The 26208-nt window shown below is 48.0% G+C and overlaps 2 protein-coding genes across 4 annotated transcripts in view; both read left to right on the forward strand.

Annotated features, from left to right (window-relative positions):
* inpp5b (inositol polyphosphate-5-phosphatase B) overlaps positions 1-3134 on the forward strand; it is a 33025-nt gene extending 29891 nt beyond the window's left edge. For 2 of the 3 annotated variants that reach the window (XM_036538939.1, XM_036538937.1), the window contains 4 exons: positions 53-137; positions 1086-1213; positions 1328-1439; positions 2869-3134. In XM_036538939.1, coding sequence (XP_036394832.1) covers positions 53-137; positions 1086-1213; positions 1328-1439; positions 2869-3011 — 468 coding nt within the window. In that variant the 3' untranslated portion in view covers positions 3012-3134. The remainder of the gene's footprint in view (positions 1-52; positions 138-1085; positions 1214-1327; positions 1440-2868) is intronic. The other variant, XM_036538938.1, reaches the window with a different exon arrangement.
* A 1543-nt stretch (positions 3135-4677) lies between these two features.
* Positions 4678-25080, forward strand: mtf1 (metal-regulatory transcription factor 1). The gene is made up of 9 exons (XM_036539534.1): positions 4678-4749; positions 7551-8060; positions 14945-15183; positions 18131-18262; positions 19982-20055; positions 20972-21105; positions 21491-21568; positions 23195-23261; positions 23822-25080. Exons 2-9 carry the CDS (start codon positions 7602-7604, stop codon positions 24298-24300), a joined length of 1662 nt encoding a protein of 553 aa, XP_036395427.1. The 5' UTR covers positions 4678-4749; positions 7551-7601; the 3' UTR covers positions 24301-25080.
* The last annotated feature ends 1128 nt before the right edge of the window (positions 25081-26208 follow it).

A 26208-nucleotide genomic window follows, 5' to 3' on the forward strand; every position in this document is an offset into this window, starting at 1 on the left:
AAATTTCCATTGGCAGGGCTGTCTGTTCTGATCTGGTGTTACCACATTGCAGGAGGACATCTTTCAGCAGCCAGGACTGAGGAGCGAGTTCGAGGAGATCCGGGATTGCCTGGACACCGGGATGCCGGAGTCTCTCCGTATCCTTTAGTGCATTGGGTGTTGCGTTTGGGCGTTTTGGCCTGGCTATCAGGCCGTTATTTAATTGCCTTTTCAGCGGCCGTGTTCTCTGCAGGCCTTCCACTGACACCAGAGGCTCAATGTTCCCACAGCCACTAGCAGAAGAGACAGGATACGCATCTCTGATGTAGCAGCCTGTTGGGTGGTCATTTTTTCTATATGTTCCAAGAGGTATGGGTAGCTAGCATAGACCATTTTGTGCTTGTAAAGTAGTCATAGGTCAGATTATGATTCTTCACAGTAGCACTGTAAATGTAATTTTAGCTCCTGATATTCCTGTTTTAACACTGATGTTTACAGTCCTTATGATATGTGCTCGAATGTTGTCTTATTTGTATGTTGGTCTGGATAAGAGCATCTACAAAATGAGTACATGTAAATGTGATGTAATGTAACTGTAAAGGACCTGCTATGTCAAATTTACAACCTGAGTTTGTTGCCTGGTGTGCAGTGTAAAGTTCATCACAGAAAAACCATAAGTGCCTCAGCTTTGAAGTAGACAATAGCTACTGCTCCTCTTAACACATTTGATGTGGTGTAACTTGCACCATCAGAACTCATGCGTTAAAATAGGCACAGGCATCTTCTCTTCTCCACAGTGATGAACCGTTTGGGGGAACTGTTTTAACAGTGGGCTGGCAGGGAGAAACAATGAAGAGGGCACTTACACTTCTGCCCTGGGCTTTCGTCCCGGGGGATTGCTGGCTCGAATCCCAGTTGAGACACCATTGCTGCAACAGTTGAGGGTTAAAGTCAGTTACCTGTGACTATTAAGTGGCATTAGTCGGTTGTCTTTAGGATGTCAGCTGTATATGTTGACCTGGGTAAAGGAAAGGTGAAATGCAAAGGGTAACAGTGGGGTAGTGTGATACTGTTGTATTACTCCCTTGACCAAAGCCGAACCGCAGCTGGCAGTAACCACTCAGTGGCTGAGGCCCTCCTTCTCTTCCTCGATGCTCTCCCCGAACCTGTGGTTTCCGTCTCTCACTACCAGCAGTGCCTGGACAGCTGCCCAGACCCCACCCAGTGTAAAAAGGTCAGCTGGATATGCTGATGAAGCTCTCAGCACAAGAATCCTTGATTTTTTTAATGCCTAATGATTATTATGGGATTTGTTTGACATATGTCTTTTTTTGTTCCTCATTTGCAGGTTATTTCCACGCTACCTCTGTGCAATAAAAACGTGTTTAACTACTTAACGGCGTTTCTGCGAGAGCTGCTGAGAAATTCTGCACAGAATCATCTGGATGCCAACATCGTAGGTAAGGAGGCAGGCGGAGGAAGGCACTTCATTATCAGAACTGCGGGGACTGCACGTGGAGGATGTCAATTTGGAGAAGTTGCATAATAGCATGACTCACAGCTGTTTCACTTCTTTTTGGAGTGTATTATTAGATGCTGTTTTGCTTAAAGATTTCATGGTAGGTACACAGAGTAACAGGAAGATGAACCATTTACTGAAAAGCCACAGAAAAGAACTGTTCATATTTATTTATGTGCTGATATTAACTCATATTCAGAAAAATTTTGTTTCATGGTGAATGGCCAGATTATTGACTATGCTTCCTGAACAGCACTCAGAACCTCTCCAGTGGTGCTAAGTTTCAAGGATGTTGTTCCAAAAAGGAAAACTCACACCACTACTTACAGAAAAATGAGAATTTACAGGACATTGGCCATGACTAAACAGCTATATCAAAACTATCATCCTACTGTTGTTTGTGGATATGCATTTTATGTTAGACAGTTTGCCACTGTCAAACTTTGTAATGAGGTCTGCTATTTATGTTCCTTCATGTTTAATTTGATCAAATATTCAGGAAGATGTTGGAATATTAACAGCCAATCTTCTCTAGATGTTGTCATTCCAATTAGCTGCAGTATATCAAAACAGCAGTAGGAGCGGGTTATACAAAAATATTGCTGTTTTAAAAACTCAAGCACAAATTAGATTACATGCCAAAAACAGCTGCTCTCTTCAGCAGCCACACACCTATGCTTCAGTGGTGATCAGACATTGATTGGTTGATTAGTTTTGCTTGTTAGCCAGTGACTAGCTTCCTTCACACACTTTCCCCTCACACACACTATGAGAACTGTTCAATATGAAATGAACTTGATGGAATTACAGGTGAAGGCTCGTCTTTCACAGATCCTCAGAGGCCAATAAAAAGATTAGGCCTTCCACGCTGGTGTCACATTACATGCACCCTGCTGGAATAACACATACCCACAGGGTCACTGATTTGGAAAAATGTTTTTTTTTTCCCAGCCTCAGCTGGAAACCATGTGAAATTTCGCTGATGCCATCAGCGCTCGTGCCAGGCAAAGTCCTCTGTATTCCGTCCAGGCATGAAAGCGAACCAGTGGAAGTTCAGTCTTTGGGCAAAATCCCGAAGAGATTGTATCTGCTTCCTGTCTCTGTTTACGTATTGGAAAGGTCAGCTCGTGGGGTAGACAGACAAACCTCAGATGGGTGTTGCCTGCCTCAGTCCACAGCTTGGATCCTCAGCATACACCTTGTCAGTGTTTACATGTTGAGAGAATACACATTGTTTTACACCTAGCACATTGTGCTCTTACAGTGGAACACTTTTATGGAATGTTTGCCCAGCAAGTTGTATGGCTCATGTTCATGTCCAGTGAACTTGAATTGCATTGCTGAAATTGTGCCCTGTTCCTTCTCCCCAGCAACCACCTTTGCTCCCCTGCTACTGAGACCACGCACTAAGCAGGACATTACGGAGAAGCGGAAGACCCAGGACTTCTTACACCATTTCCTCATTCAAGACCTTTACTGCACAGAGCATCAGAATTCAACACCCTTAGCTTAATGTATAGCACATTATTAATTTTTAAAATAAACTGTACACAGTTAAACTTTGTATAGTCATACTCGATTTATGTTTTGATTAAAGCCCATACATTGTATACAACAGGGTTTTAAAGTTAGCTGTTAATTTTTCATAGAGCAGCTGTAGACAACTGACATTTTTTTAAAAAAATATATATATGTATATTTTATTCGGTAGTTATTTAAAGGTAGAACATGTTTGTACTGTTCTACTGTTTGTAAAGAAATACAAATCTTGTTCTTTTTATATATAAAAGACATGTTTAAAAGATGGTTTACTGTGGTTTTCTTATAGAGAACACCAAGGTTTTAAGTTTTCTGTCATTGCACAAGTTAAATTTGTGTTTGTAGAAGTTAAAAGTTAAATCGGCAAGCTATTTTGTATGATTAATAGTTTTGTCGGACCAATACATTCCAACGGTCACAAAATATCTCACAGTTTAAATGCAAGGTGTGATGACACAGACATTTAGAATTGCTACTGACAAAGGAAATTGTTTACTCATTCGTGTGAAAATGTATCTCAGATGTGTCAACTTAATCCTGTAAGATGAAGGCCATTTCACATTCAGGAGATACGGTAATTGAGAAAGTACTAACCTTGATGGATTTCTCGTCATTAGCTGGCTTATGCTCTCAGAAAATAGACTGCATTGTGACTCAGCGTTATTAGGTTCAGTACTGGCTCATCTGTTCTTTACATACATCCAGAGGGTGGGTGGAGATAATTAATTTAAAGTTGGTATCTGCCTGCTCTTTGCTGCCGAGGTCTTGAAAGTGTGCAATCTGCACTGTCATGGCAGAAAACAAATTAAGCAACTAGCTCAACCTTTAACGCGTGCGCTACAAAAAAAATCATAGGGCATATGTTGTACAACATGGAATGCATTGTAAATTAGCCTATTGCGCAATCTACTTTCCATAAAAGCAACATCAGATAAATGCAGGCTACAGTTTGTGTAACGCATACCATCAGAAACATTTTTAACTGAAACATAAGGTGCTCTCCGTGTGCAACTCCTAGTTATTGGACGTGTAAACCTCAACAATTTTTAACCTATTTTCCAGGATTCGCTACTTTCTCGATCTACAAAAATTAAGGAAACGTATGTTAACTTCTGCGCGGAGATTCAATATGAATACCCACACCTGCCTTTTAGTAGCCTAACGTTACATAAAACAAGCTGTCTTCCATATTGTAACGTTGTATAGAATAATTTGTTGGTTGACTTGAGCGATTATAAGGGAGTAGTTTGATTAGCACAACTTTAAGAGGTGCTTTGCAATTTTCAGGGGAACATGTTTGATATCCCACTGCGAACTAAAATTGACCAGAAGCTAGTACGGTACCCCTATCCCGATCGATTTAGATGAGCGTGCAACCAATGTTTTGTTAGGGGCGCAAATTCATTCCTATCCAGCTACCTAGCTCTGTTGCGAGATATGCATATACCCCGAGGCAAAATCTAATTAACATCAAGTAGCGGGACATTATTACCAAAGGCATGCTTTGGAGTCATTCTTTTTATGCTGTTTGCTGGCGAAGGGAACGCACTGGTACACTGATCCTGGGTCAGTGGCGACTAGTTTCCCAGCATGCCTCGGGAAGAGGAAGCCCAAACGTGACGTTGTTGTAATCATGGTACCGCTGGGGAGGGGAAGAGAAGAAAGTGCTAGCAATCCCAAATTCAGATCAATTCGGCTTCTTCTTATTACCGGTAAATTTTTCAAACGTCTGATTTTACTCATATATTAATGCAAGAAGACTTTGGTGTCGGTAGCTACCATCGCACTTTTAGTTTTCTGTTTATGTTGCGAGTTAAATTACTGTCCGTTGTCGCTAGCTGATAAAGATGCCGCTGCATATTGCTAGCTAGTTAGCTAATGTTAGCTAGCGGTCTCAAGCTCTCATTTGATCAGTGTTTTGCAAATATCCTGCAAAGAAGGTCCGTTTTAACCAAGAGGGTATCGCGCTATTATCAGCCTTGTGTCGAGATTTAGGGGTCAGACGAGATAGTTACAATTTACTCAAAGTTAACCGTGATATTTCTCAGCTAGCTTTATAGCTGTGTAGTTTTGGAATAAATAACTAGCTAACGTTAGGCTGCTTCCTCAAGAGTGAAACAACTCAAATGAGCCATGATGCGCCGTTAAGCTGCAAAGTTGCCCCGTTGAATACCTGTCAAGTTGGCGCAGCGGTTAGCGTTTTCGTGTTAGCTAGTCTAACTAGCCGGATGACCTTAGTTAGCGTTACCGTCATTAGCTTCCCAGGTTGATTTGTGATCGACACTGTGAAATTAGCCAGCGAGGTGGTTAACGTTGGTAGCTAGCCAAGTAGCTACTTATTAGCATGTCCATTAAGGCGGTTAGCCAAGTTGGATAACTAACTAATTTAACTGGTTGTTTATCGGTACTGATTTAGCTGGGCTATCTCATTTATAGAGTAATGAGTAAGGACTTACTCAGTGAGTAAGTAAGGCAATGTTAAGTAACTGCCAAGCTTGCTGGTTTCGTTTCGGTAACAGGAAATTTTTATCTTAATGTCAGTTATTTTGGAGCTAAGCAGTTTTAGCTGGTTCACTTCATTTGGCTAGCTGTGCCACATAGCCAAAGCGAACTCGCTAGCGTTATCGGAGCTATCGTGATTTGGGACTGACCTCGCAAGTTCCTTGGAATTTGGAAAGTTCCAGAAAATTTGGTAGGAACAATATTGTAAATGTCCTAATGGCTAACAGTCCGTGATATCCGCTAGTTTCATGGATAGTGTATCTAGTTACCTAGATAACTATTGAATTTGGAGACCGTAGTAATAGACAGCTGGTTTTTCGTGGGATCCTAGATTTCGCTAAATGATCTGGCTAGGAGACCCCTTAATGTCACAATAGTGGTAAGGCACGTAGCTACAGGGTGCTAGCTCGCTAACTTATGAAACATATTTCTTTTCCTCGATGCGGGCTAACTGGTAGCTCTGCTTGCTCACAAAAACAACTATTCAATTTCCAATTTAAAGATGCTTTATTGGCAGGACAGATGATCGCTATGTTGCCAAAGCAACAAGAAGAAGCATACATCAAGTAATAAATTAACCATAGAAAGAAAACACGCATACGTACTGGTTAAATTGATAAATAATAAATAATAATCAACCCTAACTAACGTTACCTAGTTTTTGTGTGATGTGTGACCTGTCTGCGTTTTGTTAAGCAGTTAGACTAACTTTACAGTATTTGATTTATGAAAAAAATCAGAAGCGTTTATCTGACTAAACAACTGTGCGGTTGAGGCTTTGTTTTTTGGGTAAGGAGGACTTGCTTGCTACTGATGACAGTGTCGTCTTTTGGCAGGCAACCTGGACAGCTGGTTAATGTTGGATAATACCAAAGCGCATGTGAATGGATCATAATGTTGGCCGGATAAAAGGCTGAATGAAAATGACCTAACTCACATCTTAACATTTTCAGTCCACAGTTTTAGAAAGGGATTAACCCATCCTTGTGTCTTCGCGCTTTTTACCCTCTACCGGGCAGATAGGTTTGTTTTAGCGATATTCCTTAGTAAACTTACTGATGCTTTACATAATATTTATGTTGAGGATAACTTTCAAGGTAATAGGTTACTGTGGGCTATACAGTTTTATCATAGACAAGGTCATTGAATCCCATGGTTTAGGATAATCTTTGTAATGTAGAGTTGCACATTTTGCTGCTGGCCACTGACGCCTTGCTGCTTGTCTGAACAGAAACTGCGCATAGCTTTCTGCGAGGTAATACCTCAGAAAGAGCAGCAGGTGCGAGCTCAGTGTGTGCGGGAAGTTAAATAAGACTGCACTGGCACGCGGGCCACTTGGTCACCTCTACAGCTGTTTGGCACAGTGTCCGTGCGTGGCACTCTTGTCATTGGCTGAAAATAGCTTCCCTCCGTCGCCCTAGTTACCTTTTGCACGCTGTCCCTATTGCGTGTCCAAGTGACATTCCTCCTGTGCCAGCACAAGTCAGAGTGTATGTGGGGGAAGTCCCCCTTTTGAATACGGCATCGCAGACTAGTTTCAATAGCAAAAATCAAATTTTAAGCAAGGTTCTGGTCAGGTTCAGACTTACTCCCCCTCGTAATGGGTGGCTGCCCCCCCCCCAGGACTTCTTGTTTCATTATTTTGCACGCAGCTGAAAAGGGAAGAAATTTATATTTATACAGTTGTACGGAAATGCCAAGTCTCGTGGCCTTTTGTCACTTTGGCACATAACTCTGTTTATTTTATCCCAGGAGTTTACATGATGTCGCACGGACAGGATAAAGTTACTGATAAATCTTTGATCCATTGCTTGTGCCAGACTCTTAAGCTCTTTAGATGTCACCCTGACAGCTAGATAGACACTCAGGGCTCGAAATGAACGCTCCCCTTGCGTAACAAGTTTTAGAAAAGTCATATTTTCGAATGGGCTTGTGCTTCCTCTCAGTGTTGCTTTGAAATGGCTCCAGCGGGGGTCAGTGTGCAGTCCTAACCAAAGCACCCCCCCCACAGGAAGCAGCAGCGCTCGGACCGCAGCGCGGGTGTGAGCCGGGCGTCGGGACCATGGGCGAGAATGGCCCTCACAAGGAGGCCATGTACTTCGAGGTGGAGGTGGACGACCTGACGCAGGAGGACGAAGACAAGATGGTGGACTTTGACAAGGACGGGCTGATGCCCTCGTCCTCGTCGTCCGGCGGGCGAGTGTACGACCGCACAACCGTTCTCATCGAGCAGGACCCCATCGGCCTGGAGGAGGAGGAAGAGGAGGAAGAGGAGGAGGAGGACGGCGGGCCCTGTGGCGCGGATGACGACGGCGGGATGAGGTTCCTGGGCGAGGGCTCGGAGGCGGGGCTGACCTTCATGGTGGACCCTGACGGCATGTCGCAGGGCTACGTGCACCACACCATCTCGCCCGACCAAATCCAGTTCATCATCAACCCCGGGTCCACCCCCATGCCGCGCAACATCGAGGGCGCTACCCTCACCCTGCACTCGGAGTGCCCCGAAACCAAGCAGAGAGAGGTAGGCCTCGCCCCCCATCCCCTTTGCGGTGCTCCAAGGCCTCGTGCTGTTAGGGTTTGTTGAATGATTCTGATACTGGTCGGCAGTGTGGTGTGGTAGTAAGGAGCAGAGGAGTCATAACTGAAGAGTTGCTGGTTCAGTTCCCCGCTGGGCCACTTCTGCTGTATCCTTGTGCACAGTACTTAACCCACAACTGCCTCAGTAAATATCCAGCTGTATAAATGGATGACGTAAAAATTGTTACCTATGTAAGTCACTGTGGATAAGAGAGTCTGCTAAATGACATTATTGTAATGTAATGTAAGGATAAACTTACCCCCCCCCATCCCAGGTTAATTCTCTGGGTGTTCGTTCCTCCCAGAACTCATGAGGACTTTGAGCTAATGAGTTGGTTGTTTGTGCTGAAGGGCTCTACCTGTGCCATTTCTCTGAACTATAGAGACATCTGAATCCCTCTAGGCTGTGAACCCTCTGGTACCAGTGTGGTAACGATTCATAAGTTCTTCATCTGTGTCCACAAACAGCAGCTCTTCCTGCCCTGCTGTAGGTGATGGCAGCAGTAGTTACCAGGACATGCCTACTTTAAAAGAGCAATTACAGATAAAGTAGCATGAGGGTCAATGCTAGGTAGACCTCATTTGTTGAGCAGATTGCGTGCTAATGATGTGTCTTGTTTCGACAACGGCGTGGCTTGTTAGTCGCTTGTTCAGTAATATTCCCATGCAAAGTACCCTCATTGTGCTCAGCAAGGGCAGGCCTGCTTTGTGATATTGCTGCTATTGTTCGGGGTCCTGTCATCCCTGTAAAAACCGTGTCACTGGGACGCGAGGGAATTGGAGTGCTGCAACCTTCTCCCCATCCTCCGCGACAGAGACGCAGTAGCACAGCCGTAGCAAATTAGCAGCACAATCTACTGTTCCGTCCCATAATGCTCTAGGTATCCCGGCCGTCACAATAAATGAGCAAGTAAGAGAGAAGTGTAATAAAACAGTGTTGATTATGCAGCGAAACAGCAGGGTAAAAGGGATTGCTGTGGAGAGGAGGGCAGGATTACTTGTTGAATGAAAGGCTTTATTTGCATAGCGTGCTTCTCTCCCCTGGGACGCGGCTTCCACGTGATTGCATATGATAGATCCTTATCCCTGCCTGCCATGCAAACACAGCCAGGAGCACCGTCCCTGTTTGGTTTTCTTTGTACGCACAGAATCTGGTAACTGTTTGCGTTTCCAGGTTTTGTTGTTGTTACAGTCTGAAAAGCGTGTTCGCACAGCCTGAAGGTCACAAATTAAACCACAAGTTCCTGTGCACACAGTGAAACTAAGTGTCACGCCGCCAGTATTACCACACGTGGGGAATAACAGCCAAAGTTATTGGATGGGAGGTGCAGTATTCAAGTGTGGGCAGTATGGAAAAGGTGCAGTAGATGACCCAAGTCTACTTGGACTTGGATACTGTACTAGAGCATTAAAAAGCATTTCAGGGTACTTGGGATGCAAAAATAATTGGTGAAATGTACAGAGTTGAAAGCAAAGAAGGTTGCATGCATGTTGTTCAGTGACTTTGTGAGACTACACTATGATGTCAGCAGTAAAGGGATTGGACAAAATAACCCTTTCATCTAGTAAATAATAATTCTTGTGTGGGAACAGTTGAGAGTCTGCTAAGATTGGTGTTTGAAAATGTTTTTATGGGGTCTTCATCGCTACCTCTCTGCTGAACACAATAATTCTTTAAATTGACATCCTTAAAAACTGTTGTTACAGTCAATAAAACTTCAGAACCCTTATAACCCAGCCCACCAACACATTCACCTTGCTTTGCTGGGAGGTCTCCCAGGACAAGGGACATGTTCCATTTGCTCCCTGTGCTGGATTATTGCCATACTTTCATATGAAAAGGCTTTATTCAAGACTATCCACCATCTTCTGTTTTTTTTTTTCTGTAAGTGAGAAAACTGGATCTTAGAGCAGAATTTTGCAGTATATAATATGCTGTGGAGTTGCTTACTGTAAAGGGAATGGGAGCCCCTCGGCTGCTGGGATGACATGGTTTCCGTGGCGTTGGAGCCAGCGCCATTGTAAGCACTCTAAAGTGATGGGGGGTTAACAACTCCTGTTGTTACAGAGTTGGCCAGGACCACATGACCTGCTGCCATGGCAATGAATTGTTGAGCTGGCTGTCTCCCAGGCGTCACCCGCTGTCTCCCGGGGCCACTGGGTCTTTCCAAACCGGAATGACTGCGCTTCGTTGCTGCAAGAGCCGCCCGCCAAAAGCCCTGTTCCGAATGTTCAGAGGCTCACCTCGGCTCCAGGCAGACAATGAGACCGGCTGCTGCCCAGCCGGTCCTGAAAACGCACCCTCGGTTGCCCGTGGTAACACCCATGTCAGTAAACTTTGCTCTTGGCCTTGAATGCAAGTGGAAATGTGTTTGATTGGCCACTATGTGTCTGAAAGTGAAAGCGGGCAGTGGAAGTCCCCCAGAGCAAGCCTGTCCGGTACATTGGTGTCCTCCACTCACACTCAGCGGGTAGTCATGCAGGTAGTCAGTTTCCATCTCCCTGTGGAAAGCTTGTTGAAACTGAGACTTAACAGCTAACTAGAAGATTAAATGATCCATGCGGATTATTCATGATCCTTCAGTGTGATTACGTTCTGACAGGTTGGTCTGTATTCTTTTCAGCTGAGTTCGATGCACTCAAAGTCTCTCCTGTTGCCGTGATTAAAGCACACCTGGAGAGGAGTCACAGATTTGCCGGTGTGGGTCGGTCCCTTGTGCGATTTCTTCCCACTTAAATAATTTCCATGCATGGCGGCTGAGCGTCTCACTGTGTTACTGACTGCCACATCATATTAACACTCACACAGGGCATTACTGTGCCCCCATCTGTTAAGTGTTAAAGCCACACGTTAAAGCTGCGATGTTTGCATTCGCACCTCTTTGTGGCTTTGGGTTTAGGAGAAATTGTGCTCCTAAATAAGGGAAGCTGGACTGGAGAACAGACTGTGAGCTTTTCTGCTTTCTGCCACTGCAGAAGAAGACAGCGGGTTGGAGTAGCTTCTGTCTCTCCGTGTATTGGCCAGTGATGCCAGCCTTATAGTGTAGTGATTGTCTTTGTACCTGCGGATATCCCAGCTCAGGGCTGTGCTTTGGTGTGCTTTGGTTTCCAGAGAAATGCAATCTGGAGGTAACCCGAATTTTTTTGTTTTTTTGTTTTTTTTTTTTTACTTGCCGTGCTCATTCTGTCCAGCAGTCCAGCCGCACTATGGAAAAAAATACCTCATAAAACTGATCAGAACTGAAAGTTCTGGTCCGTTATTCCTGTTGGTCAGTGTGACTTCCAGCTGTGACAGTATTTTCCAGTGTATCATGGGTAAATGGAAATTTCATACATTTTAATATCATCGCACGTTAACAGACACAAATGTTGTAGCTGATCCATTCCACATCAAAAAGAGCCAGACTGCATCACTCAAGATGGAAACGTTCACCGTCTCTTTCAAGGAATAATTCTTGTAGTAAGCCAGAATCTAAACTCTACTGTGCAAGGTTAGTAGTAAAATGAACTAAGCAAAGATGTCTAAAAAGCCAGCTCGCAGCACCATTTAGGAAATGTTCGGAAAGTTATACACTATATGGCCAAAAGTTTGTGGACACCCCTCCTAATTATTGAGTTCAGGTGTTTCAGCCACACTGATTGTTAACAGGTGCATAAAATCAAGCACATAGCCATGCAATTTCCATAGACAAACCTTGGAAGTAGAATGGGTCGTACTGGAGAGGTCAGTGACTTTAAATGTGGCACTGTCATAGGATGCCATCTTTGCCACAAGTCAGTTCGCGAAATTTCTGCCCTGCTAGATCTGCCCCGGTCAACTGTAAGTGCTATTATTGTCAAGTAGAAGCATCTAGGAGCAACAACAGTTCAGCCGCGAAGCGGTAAACCACGCAAACTTACAGAGCGGGGCCGCCAATTGCTGAAGCGCGTAGCACGTAAAAACGGCTATCCTCTGTTGAATCACTCGCTACAGAGTTCCAAACTGTCTCTGGCTGCAACATCAGCACAAGAACTGTGCATCAGGAGCTTCGTGAAATGGGTTTCTATGGCCGAGCAGCTGCACACAAGCCCAACATCACTATGCGCAATGCCAAGTGATGGCTGGAGTGGTGCAAAGCACGCCCTACTGGACTCTGGAGCAGTGGAAACGCGTTCTCTGGAGTGATGAATCGCACTTCACTATCTGGCAGTCGGAGTTGGCGGATGCCAGGAGAGCACTACCTACCGGAATGCACAGTGCTGACTGTAAAGTTTGGTGGAGGAGGGATAATGATCTGGGGCTGTTTTTCATGGTTTGGGCTAGGCCCCTTAGTTCCAGTGAAGGGTAACATTAATGCTACAACATACAAAGACATTTTAGACAATTGTATGCTTCCAACTTTGTGGCAACAGTTTGGGGAAGGCCCTTTCCTGTTCCAACATGACTGTGCCCCTGTGCACAAGGCAACGTCCATAAAGACATGGTTTGACGAGTTTGGTGTGGAGGAACTCAAGTGGCCTGCACAGAGCCCTGATCTCAACCCCATTGAACACCTTTGGGATGAATTAGAATGCCGATTGCAAGCCAGGCCTTCTCGTCCAACATCAGTGCCTGACCTCACAAATGCTCTTTTGGCTGAATGGGCACAAATTCCCACAGACACACTCCTTGTGGAAAGCCTTCCCAGAAGAGTGGAGGCTGTTATAGCTGCAAAGGGGGGGGCAACTCCATATTAGTGCCCATGGTTTTGGAATGGGATGTCCAATAAGCTCATATAGGTGTGATGGTCAGGTGTCCACATACTTTTGCCCATATAGTGTAGGTATTATAATAACTATATAAGTATCTTTATGCTTTATGTAGACTCTAGTTATATAGAGCAGTCAATTATGGATCCATTGAATAAAAGCGAAATGGCACTCAAATCCGTGGTTCATCGTGAACATTGGCATGGGTTTGATAACTGAGGAAAAGAAAGAAAAGAGAACTTTTTCAAACATGTTATTTTTTGCTCTTGTCAGCATTTTGTCTCAAGGGGAACATTGTTTCGAAATAATTTTGTCTCGTGAACTCCATTTTGAGAAACATATCACAACATGAGCTGAATGTATCATGTCATGCCTAATGAGAAATGACAGATAATATAATAATCTTCTAATCTGAGTCTGAATTCAATTTTCTTGGTTGGGCTTAAAATCCAGAAAAGATTTCATAATGTTGCCCACGGTCTGAAAGTGGCCTATCAGGAAATGTTAACTCAGCAGAACTGATGAGGTGTGAAAAAAGGGAGCGTTTCGCTCTCGACCTCCTGTGGCCTGCGTAACTGGCATCCCTGCGTGACGGAGAGGGAGGGCCGCGCCCAGGTTCGTTATCCTGTGATTGATCCACAGATGCAGGGATTGATCCCTGTGGAAAAGTACGGCAGCCTGCTTAGAGTTGCTAATGTAGCAGGCCGCTCAACGCTAACAGCCACACTCCGTCCCTGTGGGGTAAGAGTGAAATGCTGGGGGGAGGGCTCCGTGGCTCTGACTGCGCCTGGGTCCCCCCCCCCACGTCTGCTCAGCATCACTGAGATGCCCCGTTAGTGCACCACTCCGTAACTGATAGCTGCATTCGAGCTAGGCCCGCAGGCTGCTCCTCACAAACCGGCATCAGCGTGGAGCGGTTAGCATGTCTGAAATCAGCCGGAGCAGGGTTTGGAGGGGGGTGGGAAAGAAGGGCTAAAAATAACCCGGCTGAGCTTGGACAGCATCAGCATTGTGTGCAGGCCCTGCGGATGCAGGGACGGCAGTCCCACCGGCTGCTGCCCTATCAAACGTAAGCATTCAGATGCTGCTGCTGTTACTGCAGAAAGGGCGTCTTTAATGCGTTGGTAGGTGCGTGCAGCGCACAGCATAGCCGGCTCTTGTTCTTCCCTGAGTCCAGCACCTGGAAATCGGACGACACGCGCATGTGCAGGGCGATGGCCGTGATGGCCTGCGGTTCTCAGTCAGCAGAGCTCGAGGAACACGAAGGCTAGGGTGCAAAGAGACTTGAGAGAGAGGGTGCTATTCATCTCTCTCTCTCTCTCACACACACACACACACACACACACACACAGAGCCGGGTTTGGGGTGGGAAGGGAGCGTGGTTTGTTGGTTTGTTTCCTGCCTGCAGGCCCTTTGTGAGGGGCGGTACTGCCCGCTCTGCCGCTCGGTGCCGCTCGGTGCCGCTCGGTGCCACTCGGTGCCACTCGGTGCTGCTGTTGCGTCTGCTGGGGAGGCAGGGCCGTAATGAAAGCAGGCAGAGCGGTCAGGCCACGGTTCCCTTTCCCCTCGGGCAGTCTGACAGCCGCTGAGTCATGAGCTCCACGCCTGGCTGCAAATGTCACAAGCTCATCTGCATCCACTTTCCATTCACTGTGTTATTTATTTTTTTATCGAGAGGGATTTATTACTAAGTCGAAAATCTGCTCTTAGGCTTGTAAAGCTCAAGGAAACTGGGCTTCAGAAGTGCTCTCAGGAAGTGTGATTGGCCGATTAGAAGCTGATGTCCACAGCAACATGAAAATAAGGCCAACTGCTTTTCAAAAAACTGTAGCATGCTTTCTGGGTGAACTTCTCCGTTTTTAATTTTTTTTTAAAAGTAGGAGCTATTAAAAAAAAAGAAATAAAATATCAAATTGGAACCTGCTTATAGTGAGTGCTGATCGTGTTCTGATTTGGTTACCTTGGGCATCAGCTCCCGGAAATGCTGACGGTGTTGGACAACCTTTTGTCTTTGTTTCTAAACAAAAGCAGTTTAGACAGGCTGAGAGGAACTACTGGAAGTAACTCATTGTGGTCTGTGATGGCGTCTGCCCCCTGCAGGTGAAGCGGTACCAGTGCATGTTCGAGGGCTGCACCCGCACCTACAGCACGGCGGGAAACCTGCGCACGCACCAGAAGACGCACCGCGGGGAGTACACCTTCGTGTGCAACCAGCAGGGCTGCGGCAAGGCCTTCCTCACCTCCTACAGCCTGAAGATCCACGTGCGCGTGCACACCAAGGAGAAGCCCTTCGAATGCGACGTGCAAGGCTGCGAGAAGGCCTTCAACACGCTGTACAGGTGGGGCTGCGAGAAGGCCTTCAACACGCTGTACAGGTGGGGCTGCGAGAAGGCCTTCAACACGCTGTACAGGTGGGGCTGCGTAACCTTTAACACACTGTACAGGTGGGGCTGCGTAACCTTTAACACACTGTACAGGTGAGCCTGTCACCCCTCAGCACACTGTACAGGTGGCCCTGTCACCCCTCAGCACACTGCACAGGTGGGGCTGCGTAACCTTTAACACACTGTACAGGTGGCCCTGTCACCCCTCAGCACACTGGACAGGTGGCCCTGTCACCCTTCAGCACACTGTACAGGTGAGCCTGTCACCCTTCAGCACACTGCACAGGTGGGGCTGCATAACCTTTAACACACTGTACAGGTGAGCCTGTCACCCTTCAGCACACTGTACAGGTGAGCCTGTCACCCTTCAGCACACTGTACAGGTGGCCCTGTCACCCTTCAGCACACTGTACAGGTGGCCCTGTCACCCCTCAGCACACTGTACAGGTGGCCCTGTCACCCCTCAGCACACTGTACAGGTGGCCCTGTCACCCTTCAGCACACTGTACAGGTGGCCCTGTCACCCCTCAGCACACTGTACAGGTGGCCCTGTCACCCCTCAGCACACTGCACAGGTGGGGCTGCGTAACCTTTAACACACTGTACAGGTGGCCCTGTCACCCCTCAGCACACTGGACAGGTGGCCCTGTCACCCCTCAGCACACTGCACAGGTGGGGCTGCGTAACCTTTAACACACTGTACAGGTGGCCCTGTCACCCCTCAGCACACTGGACAGGTGGCCCTGTCACCCTTCAGCACACTGTACAGGTGAGCCTGTCACCCTTCAGCACACTGCACAGGTGGGGCTGCGTAACCTTTAACACACTGTACAGGTGGCCCTGTCACCCTTCAGCACACTGTACAGATGGCCCTGTCACCCTTCAGCACACTGCACAGGTGAAGCTACCTGCCCCACGGTCCCTTTCCTCCCTGCTGCTCAGTCACAAATTGCTCAGCCATCCCGGTAATGTTGCACTGAACAGTGGGACGTGCTTTCTGGTGTGTGCCTTCCTGGATTTGAATAGAGGATTTGAATTTTGGCAGATATCCACTCCATTGTTAAAACTCCCCCATCCGAAACTGTCCCACAAAATGTGTCTTGCGCAGCGTTAGATAGATCACTAAGTAGCCAGTAGCTCTGACCCCCCGCCCCCACCCCCCGCCGGGACGCTGCTGTGGGTGCGTGCTCGGCCCCGGGCCACTCAGGCGGTCTCTTTGTGTCCCGCTCAGGCCACTGCAGCAGAAGCGGCTGCTGGAACCGCACAACAATCGTGTGTCAGTCTGTATTTATCAGCGGAGCCACCCAGAGGCATGCAGTGCTGTTCCCCTTAATCTCATTAATGCCCCCCTCGCCAGCCTCGCGCCCCCCCCCCCCCCTCGCCAGCCTCCTGCCCCCCCGTCCCGTCTCATTCAGCATTCGGCAGGGAGCAAAACGCCGGGCTGCTCCCAAAAGCTCCACGCCGGAGCGAGGCTGCTCTCTCACTCTGTCCCCCCCCCCCCCCCCCTCTCTCTCTCTCTCTCTCTCTGTCTCTGTCTCTGTCGTTTATCTTGCGCTCCCTCACACACTCTGTTTTATGTTTTTATCTCTCTCATGCTCCCTCTCTCTCTCTCTCGCTCGCTCTCTCTGTCCTGCTGTTTCCCTCCCCCCCCTCTCTCCCCATCTCCCTCTCTCCCCTCCGTCTCTCCCATGACAGTGGCAGGCAGCCAGCTCTGTCTCTCCGGAAAGGTCAGGGGCGCAGAAGTTTCTGCAGCATTGAGCCGCTGTTCCTCTGAGTGCGGCTGGTGCCATAGCCATTGCCGTGGTGTGTGACCTTTCAGACTCCGGCAGCACCTTCTCCACAGAGCTAATGCCTTCTCCCCTCATTAGAGGTGCCCCCACCCCCCCCCATGCAAGCTGGTGGTCTAATGACACCCCACCAGTGGAAAAGGAGGTATAGCAGCACCCCAAAGGACATGGATCTGATAGAGAGCTCTGTATTATCCTGATCTTCGAAAGCAAGAAAATACAGGCTGTTAAATAGTTCAGCTATTTCAGCTTATCAGGGAGCACCTGAAAATGTGTATTCTTCCTCAGTTCCAGTCTCTGTGAGAGAAGATGTCTTTGCTTGGAAAGCCCGTGGCTACCTCCTGATCCAGTAATATTTAACCGTGCTGTAAATTAAAAATTAAACTAAGACTGGGAGGTTGGATTCGCCCTCAGACTGAGAGTTGACATTTTTATCTCTTGATAATTTGCAATTGAATGGTGCCCCTAATTGGATCACGCAGAACTGGCGGCTCTCAGTAGGATGCATTGCGCGTTCTAGCGTGAATCATACCCACCAAATAGCTGGATCACAAACCCCGTTTCACATGTAGAGATTTCCCTCGAGCTCTTCTGTGGATGCTTGTTTTAATGTCATTTTGTTGTGACGATATTAAAACAATTGAGTCTGAAGCTCCCAATCCAGCCATCCAGTTGTAACTCATTGATAGTCCCACACTGTATAAGAGTAAGAATCTTTGAGTGAAATGGTAATTGAGTGATGAAGTAAATGTAATATAATTACATATTAAATGTAATGAATCCATATTCCACAGAGCAGGTGATTGATAAAGGAGTGGTGCTTCTCACAGTGTGCTGTTCAGGTTTTTTACACAGGAAGAAGCCCCAGCTTAAAGCTGTGCTGGAGGTACTTTTGAAAGGTTCAGGGAAAGCATACACAGACGAGCCTTGTTTGCCCAGAGGCATGTTGCGACACCCTGGCGTTTTTGCTCTGAGCGCGGTATAGATCTGTCCTTACAAGGCAGGCGTTTGGGACTCTCGTGCGCTTGCACCTTTAGCCCCGGCCTTTCTGTGACCCAGCCAGGCTGTGCTTGCAGCCGCCACGGGGTGACCCTGATTTCTGTGTGTTTCCGCAGACTGAAAGCACACCAGAGACTGCACACAGGGAAGACGTTCAACTGTGAATCGGAAGGATGCACCAAGTACTTTACCACCCTCAGCGACCTGAGAAAACACATCCGCACGCATACGGGGGAGAAGCCCTTCCGGTGAGTCCCGAGCAGCCTGTCCACGCTCTAAACAGAGATAATGTATGCGCACACCAACCAATCGCAAACAGCAGATGGTTTCACCCGCTCGGTCAGCACACAGTGGCTGTTTCTGTCATTGAACAAGGCTGCACTCAGACAAGCAACACTGTTCAATGCGATCTGCGTGTACCTGTCTCAGGTAAGCGCAGGTGTGGTGCAGAGCAGGCATGTGGCTGGTGAAGGGGGCCGTAGTCAGGGAGGAGTGAACTGAGAGGGAGTCGTTTCATTGGCAGTGATGACTGCACTTTCCGGCAGTTTTAGCAGTGAGTAGTTTATGTGGTTTTTTTTTTGACAGTGACATGAACAGTGATTGGGGCTGTGTTCTTGGCACTTACACAGGCTGTGATATAACTTTATCAGGCTGTGATGTAACTAAAGTGTTTGGAAGAGATGTGAGGTCTGGCATGAACAGCGTTACTGACAGCGGAGGACTGGGATGATACATGTGACGGGGTTTGGGTTTAAACGTTAGCAGTGTTATAAGATACTGATGGGACCAGTCAAACAGGCGGTGCTTGATGGCGGTACTGATGGGCAAAGTTGTGGTGCAGCTGATACATGCTCACATTTAGACAAATAGATTATAATGCTTAATGAAAAATAAAATGAAATCAGATTATGTTATTTGTGTTGATCACTTGGTAAGACAAAAACAGTAGGCCCTTCTGTATGTTTACATGGCAAGTGGCCCTTGAAGCCTCAGTCACCAGGCTGGAAACACTGGCTTCTTGTGCAGTACATGTTGCATGTTGGCCAGATCCTGCCTATAATTAGGAATCTCACCACTGCACTACTAGGAACGAAACTCAATGTTTTTGTTAGGATTTGTTGTACCGTGTATGTGATCTTTTAAAATAGTAAAAATAGCCAGGCACAGGGGTCTCTCCAGGCAGGCATTGCCCAATCAGCTCCCCACTTCACACTGCCCGTGGGGGGGAGGGGGGCAGCACTGTGACACGCCCCTTTATGTTCTTACGGTCATGTGACCCGTGCAGACGAATAAATTCCGAACGAGCTGCTGTCCATCACGTAATTCAGCTCAGAGGCCTCCTAAAAATGGCAGGCTGGTACACTGAGTACCGCGCTGCTCTGTTCCCTGGGCTTATGGCATCTTCCAGGCAGACTGATTAATGCACGCGATTGTAATGTCCTCCGTATTACCAAAGCGCTCAGTCAGCTCACATCTGCTGCTCTCTGCCAGGGCTTATTTTAACAGATCGTTGTCAAACTGAGTTTTTGCCCCCCCCCCCCCCCCCCCCTCTCTCTCTCTCTCCCCCTCTCTTCCTCTTTCTGATCCATCATCTGTCCTAATGCTGATTTGTGTGCTGGTGCAACCATGTGACCACTCCCTGACATTACATTACATTGCATTACATTATTGTCATTTAGCAGACGCCCTTATCCAGAGCGACTTACATTGGATACGTAAAACTGTAATCTTTTATACAGCTGGGTATTTACTGAGGCAATTGTGGGTGAAATACTTTGCCCAAGGGTACAGCAGCAGTGCCCCAGTAGGGAATTGAACCAGCAGCCTTTCAGCTACAAGCCCAGCTCCTTACCGCTGTGCCACACTGCCGCCGTTGTGCTGCCCACCCATGTGATTTAATGTGGATGTAGTGTGTCCGGGAGAATCTGTGTGGCTGCTCCCTGACCGCTGTGCTCTGATTCCTCCAGGTGTGACCATGACGGCTGTGGCAAGGCGTTCGCCGCCAGCCACCACCTGAAGACGCATGTCCGAACGCACACAGGTAGGCCCAGACCGCCCGCAAGGCCGACGGACGCCACTGGGGGGGGGGTGGGGGGGGGGGCGCTCTCCGTCCCGCGCGGCCCCCGGAGAAACGCTGTCAGAGCCGTTTATGCAGCTCTCTCTCCCTGCTTGCTTGCCTGGGCTCTCAGGCAGCAGATGAGTCCTGCCATTATCAGCCCTACCGAAACAGGCCCTGGCTTCTTCATGCTGTAATGGTGTGCATGGCAAATCGGATCAGCTAACCATCTAAGGCGCTAACGCTAATGCTAAGTTTCTGTGTGCGGTCATGGCTGCCACGGGTAAAGGAAAGGGTCCCGTTTGCCCGGGTGGAATTTTCCACAGACGCGTGTTGAGCTGATGGCAGACGGGGATGGCTGGCATCTCGTGTCGCGTGACCACCTGACTCGGGGAGGAGCTGCCGCCAGCTCTGTGCCGTGTCCCCTCTCCGGTCCTAAGCGGAGGGTTTGTGAATGGGCTGTGTGGAGATTTGGGCTGAGGACTGCAGAGCTCAGCTCAGGCTTGGGAGTGCGTGGGAGGAAGCTATTTTGAGGTGTCATCCTGTCCCAGTTGGCTTTTGTAAAATTCCAGCTGGGCTCAGGAGGGAAGGGGGGCGAGTAAAGGCTGTCTATAGACAGAAATGCATGAATCACAGCTCTGGAGCCCATGTTAGGTGTCTTTGAAATTAAAGCTGGATATGTGCGTGTGTTCTCAGCCATCACTCCGTCTGTCTGTCTGTCCGTCTCTGTCAGGAGAGAAGCCCTTCTTCTGTCCCAGTGACATGTGCGTGTGTTCTCAGCCACCACTCCGTCTGTCTGTCTGTCCGTCTCTGTCAGGAGAGAAGCCCTTCTTCTGTCCCAGTGACATGTGCGTGTGTTCTCAGCCACCACTCCGTCTGTCTGTCTGTCCGTCTCTGTCAGGAGAGAAGCCCTTCTTCTGCCCCAGTGACGGATGTGAGAGGACTTTCAGCTCTCAGTACAGCCTCAAGAGTCACATCAAGGGTCACGATAAGGGCCCTCCCTTCGGCGTCTCCCTGAACAGCTCCCTCTCTGAAGTGAGTTCTCCCACAATGCAACGCTCTCAGTAACACCCACAGGACAGATCACACTTTGGGAGGGGAGAGGGGGTGTTGGAGATGGTGCTGTCATCCGAAGTGTCAGTTGATATGCTACAGTGTTCCTCTGGGCGCCTGTTACCCAAACCAAAATGGTGTGATATTCCCGCCACCCGAAGACACTCTGTTAAGCAGCCTCTTGAACCATTTTAGAGCAATATCTTGTGTGAATCATCAGCGATATTACAGCTCTGAAATATAAAGTCATTTACTTGTTTCATCCGTGATTGATCGCCACTGACTCCCAGTCAGTGGTAGGTGCAGATTGGTTCAGTTTATATCACTGTGATGGAGAACTTAAATTTGTGATTATCTGTTTTTACAGGATGCAAATCACTCACTGTGCCTCAGTGATTTGAGCCTCATTTCCACAGATTCAGAGCTCAGAGAAAACATTAACAATGTAAGTGTTCATGCAGTCTACCCAGCATGCACTGCTGTTGCACACGTGCGCTCGTGATGTGCGAGTGCTCACTGTTTTAACTTCCTTCCTGTCTGTGTGGCAGTCTCAGAACCTGGATCTGAATAGTGTTACTCCTGTGAGGATATTTGAGCTAATGTTTCAGAGCCCAGAAAACAGTGTTAGCCAGGACGAGGCCCCGCCTACAGGCAAGTACCACAGCACCGCTGCTCTGTCTCATGTTTAAGCCACGTGGGAAATGGTGCTTTGTGTTTAACGCCCTCACTCCATTTGAACCCTGCAGATGGCCTGGTGGAGGCGTTCAGCTCGGAAAACCCCGCCCCTCCCGTCGCGGCCGACGCCGGCTCCCTCCTCTCCCTCCCCCTGCCGTTCTCCTCATCCTCTCTGACGGGGGCCGGCTTGGAGACCCCCCCGCAGCCCACGCAGGCCCCCTCCGGCACACCAGGCCCCACCCCCAGCGGCCCCACCCCCAGCGCTGCTCCGCCGGCCCCGTTCGGCCCCGCCCCCGGGGCGCTGCAGACGCCAGAAGTGCCTGCCCAGCCCTACCTGCCGCTGCCGCCGCCGTTCCTGCAGCAGGACGGGCCCAGCCCCACCCCGCCCCCCACAGCGTCCACTCCCTCGGTTGCTCCCACCGTAGCCCCCGCCCCTGCGGTGGCCGTCACTGAGACGCTGTCGGCCGCAGTGCACACTGTGCCTTTAACCGCCAACCCCGGACTGGCCCCCAGCCCCACCATCACCATCGCCCCCACCCCCGGCCTCCTGCAGCCCGGCATCGTCATGTCCGACCAGAACCTGCAGTGGATCATCAACAGCGCCACCAGCTCCCAGCAGAACCCCGAGCAAACGGTACCGCAAAACCCGTCAACACACCACACAAACCACACGACTGCAACCCAAACCCGCCCCCACGCCCAGCTGAGCTCCAAACGCACCGTCAGACTCACTGCGTACTTCAGAGTCTAACACACCTTTTGGTTAATTATTAAAGAGGATTTAGGTTACTTACCCAGTGAAGTCAAAGATTAATTATAATACTGAGAGATGGGAGGACACTCGGCCTCTCCAGGGACAGTGAAATGCTTGTGAAACTATGTTTGCAGTATTGCATAAGGCATTTTTCATTTCAGATGCAGCGGGACGCACTTGTAGAAATGAGTGCTTTGCATAAGTCCAAGCGTTCACACAATTAGGACAATTTGTTCTGGCAGCTCTGTGGTTGAAGTGCTAAGGGGTCTGCTATCAAAATCAGTTTGTTTCAGTGGTGGAACTATTAAGAATTGATGTTCATAGTATCCTTTTCTTTTTCTTTCCTTTGTATAATGTGGGTTGTCAGAATTGCTTTCCTCTTTTTCTACTACTGAGAATTTATATTGTCACATTAAAAAGAAGCATAACAAACTAAAGGTCCGCACATTTTAAAATGAAATCTGTTCCCACAGTGCATGGCAGTTAATTAGAATGTTGATTTTGCCTGAAATAAGGTCAGTTTGCATGTTAGTTTGCTTCAGTTTTAGCTGCTCACTGACCTTCATGTTGGCAGTGCTGTGCTGTTTCTGTGCACTGACATTTCTCTGCCTAAAAACCGCCCCCCCCCCACACAACTTCCAGCAGCACCAGGGTACAAAGGTGGAAAAGGTCTTCTTCACCACAGCCATACCTGTGGGAGGAAATCCAGGTGAGACACATTTTGACACGCATTTCTTAATTACATTAATTACGCTACTGTCATTTAGCAGACGCTCTTATCCAGAACCATTTACATAGGTTACAGTTATCTGTTTATATATCTGTATGTTTAATAAGGCAGCTGTGGGTTAAGTACCTTGACCAGGCTTACAGCAGCAGTGCCTCTGCAGGGAATGCAGGCAACCTTTTATTTAGGAGCCCTGCTTCTTACCTCTATGCTACACTGCTGCCTTGTTACACTATTTTCTCCAGGGGCTTTCATGTCACACGCTGGTTTCCCGCCACTATACCGTTCAGCTTACTCAAGCCAGGGGGAATGTATGTACACATTGCAGAACTAGCTGATTCCAAAAAAAAAGATCTCATTAAGGAGAAAAGCCTTAATAAAAATACAGGAAATGGGGAAATGATACAGATATAAGTTTTTGTAGAAATAAATAGTGAACTGTAAGGTGATGAAACAGGAGAGCTGAGGATGGAATGGGATGGCATAACAGCATTAGGCCCTAATCTGATGGCTTCGCCGTGGTGTTTTTTTTTTTTTCCTAGGAAACTCTGTGCAGCAGATCGGACTCAGCCTGCCCGTCATCATCATCAAACAGGAGGAGTCCTGCCAGTGCCACTGTGCCTGCAGGGACTCCAAAGAGAAAAACTCTGCTAAGAGCTCCGCCCCCGCCGAGACCCAGCCCGCAGACCCGCCCCTGGCTCCGCCTCCCCCTCCACCCCCCGCCTCCGTCCCTGCCCCTCCCGCCTGCCCCTCCCCCCGGCCTCCCTCCTCACCCCCCAGAAACAGCGAGTCCCTGGCCCAGAGCACCGCCCACCAGACTTTCCCCTCGGAGGCCCCGCCCACAGACCCCCCCGGCGAAGCCCTCGTCAACATGGACATGTCGGACTTCCTGTCCCTGCACAGCCCGGAGACGCCAGCCAACATGAGCACCATCGAGGCGCTGCTGCTGGTGCCCGACGACTTCCCCATGAGCGGGAGCGGGGGGGCCGGCTCCGCCCCCAGCAGCGGCTTCTCTAAATGAGCACCCGGGGTAGTGGGGGGGTGCAGAGCCTCGCTGTCCCCCTTTTCCCCGGTCCCTGCAGCAGAGGCTGAGCTGCGTGCCTGAGGGGTTCCCCTGCCACGGACTTTTACCCACAGTGCATTCTTCTTCATTACGCCGCGCGTGGGGGGGGTGTGCGCGTCAGAGCGCGCAGCGATCGCACCCACGCAGCGAAGATCTACCCTGCACATCTACAACAACAGCCGTGTGCTTACACGCCATTCGATTTCTCAACTTCCACGTTAGAATCAACACTAAACATCCTCGCAGTAGCTCAACAAAGGCGTCAAGGATATGCTTTGACTTTTGGGTAAATTTAAGTACAAAAATGCCAACATACATTTTATATGCATTTGCAGACCATGTAGCTTAATTAGCTGAGAAGTAATAGATTTGAATGAACTTCAGAGTGATTATGGAGATACTTCGAGCACTGAATCCTCGAAAGGCACTAGAGTTGTTGTAATGAGTTTGTGTGACTTGGAGCAGTGATCCTTGCATTGTGTAAAACAAAGCCTCGTGTTTCTGCTCTGTGGCTGATCAGCTTACTGTATTCTCTGGAGTGGATGGTTTGGTCAGTCTGTGTTACACAGTGTGGATAAGCAGAATGCACCGCACTGTAAAGTAAAAGCTCATTCAGCCTCTGAAATACCACTTCAGCTGAGAGATGCTGCAAAGTCACGAGGGGGGGAAAGTGCAAATTTCCCAAACAGCAGAACAGAAACGTACTTGTGTATAGTTTTACTAGGAAAGCTAGTGTAGGCCAGAAAATGTGATTGTAGTCTAATGAGTTACTCTTTGTAATCTTTTCTTTTATATTATTTGTACCAATGGTAAAAGTAACGATTTTTGCTTGCCTTTTAAATGGAATTTAAGTCTATACATTTGTAAACAAATTTGCCTATTACTAAATTAATATTTAATTTTTAAATATGTTAATTTATTAAACATTTAATTTCTGCTGTTAGAAATGCTGTCAGATCCGATGAGGATTCAGTTATGAGCGGGATTCAGTCTTACTGCCCCTATGTGGGTTTCCTTTGTCTCCAGTATTTAAGCCAAACAGCCACCACACACCATAGTGAAATGGCAAGGGTTTTGGATTTGCACTTCTACCCTCTAAATAAGCAAAGCGGCTGTCAAACATGCAGCTTAGTTGTGCTGTGATCGGGTTTGGTTTGAATACTGGAGATACGGAGAAGCCCGTAAGCCGCGGAGGATTGAATCTCTTCCAGTTTTTCCAGAGCTTCATGGACCAAGTCCATTTGTGACCCGGCAGTGGTGCTCCAGTGGCCACGCAGATCTGGGACCGGGAGTTTTTCTTCCAATGTTACTGATTTTACTGAAACTTCCCAGCAATCATAGATCATTTTTGGGGTCTGAGCCCCCATCCCGCACCCCAAAGTGGCCAGATTTCGACAGCTCTGGGTTTGGCGAGAGAAATGAGACAAAAATGTTAGCTTTTTGAGCTGTCTGCATCTCGTTATGGGTTTGCTTCTCCTGGAACAAACGCATTAACTGCGTTATAACTCAGTCTCCGTCATGAAAGATCTCCAACAACAACGAAAAAAGAGTAACAATGAATATACACACTGTTTTAATGACCCGCTCAGGGATAATGTAAAATGGGACTTAAGTCGATTGAAACCTTATTTATTTGAAATGGACTCCTAGTGGACGTTTTGTAAAGTAAAGAACTTTAATGTCCCTCTATGGCAGCAGCTCATTATCCATCTCTGTTGACCCCCCTTGTTGTGCACTACCTAACAGTGGTTTAGGTAAGCCACAGTGTGACTAGCTCTGTGCAGCACTAAAGTCCTTGTTTGTACACAGTTGCTGTAAACGATAGTCTGAGAGGAGGGAGTAAATCATAATGTATATATGTTTCTT

Source organism: Megalops cyprinoides, chromosome 10, assembly GCF_013368585.1.
Source record: "Megalops cyprinoides isolate fMegCyp1 chromosome 10, fMegCyp1.pri, whole genome shotgun sequence".
Taxonomy (NCBI): domain Eukaryota; kingdom Metazoa; phylum Chordata; class Actinopteri; order Elopiformes; family Megalopidae; genus Megalops; species Megalops cyprinoides.

Coding starts and splice junctions, on each gene's coding strand:
- mtf1 (XM_036539534.1), top strand. CDS start 7,602: ATGGGCGAGAATGGCCCTCACAAGGAGGCCATGTACTTCGAGGTGGAG. Junction 21,106..21,490: donor TGAACAGCTCCCTCTCTGAA/GTGAGTTCTCCC, acceptor CTGTTTTTACAG/GATGCAAATCACTCACTGTG. Junction 21,569..23,194: donor TCAGAGAAAACATTAACAAT/GTAAGTGTTCAT, acceptor CACAACTTCCAG/CAGCACCAGGGTACAAAGGT.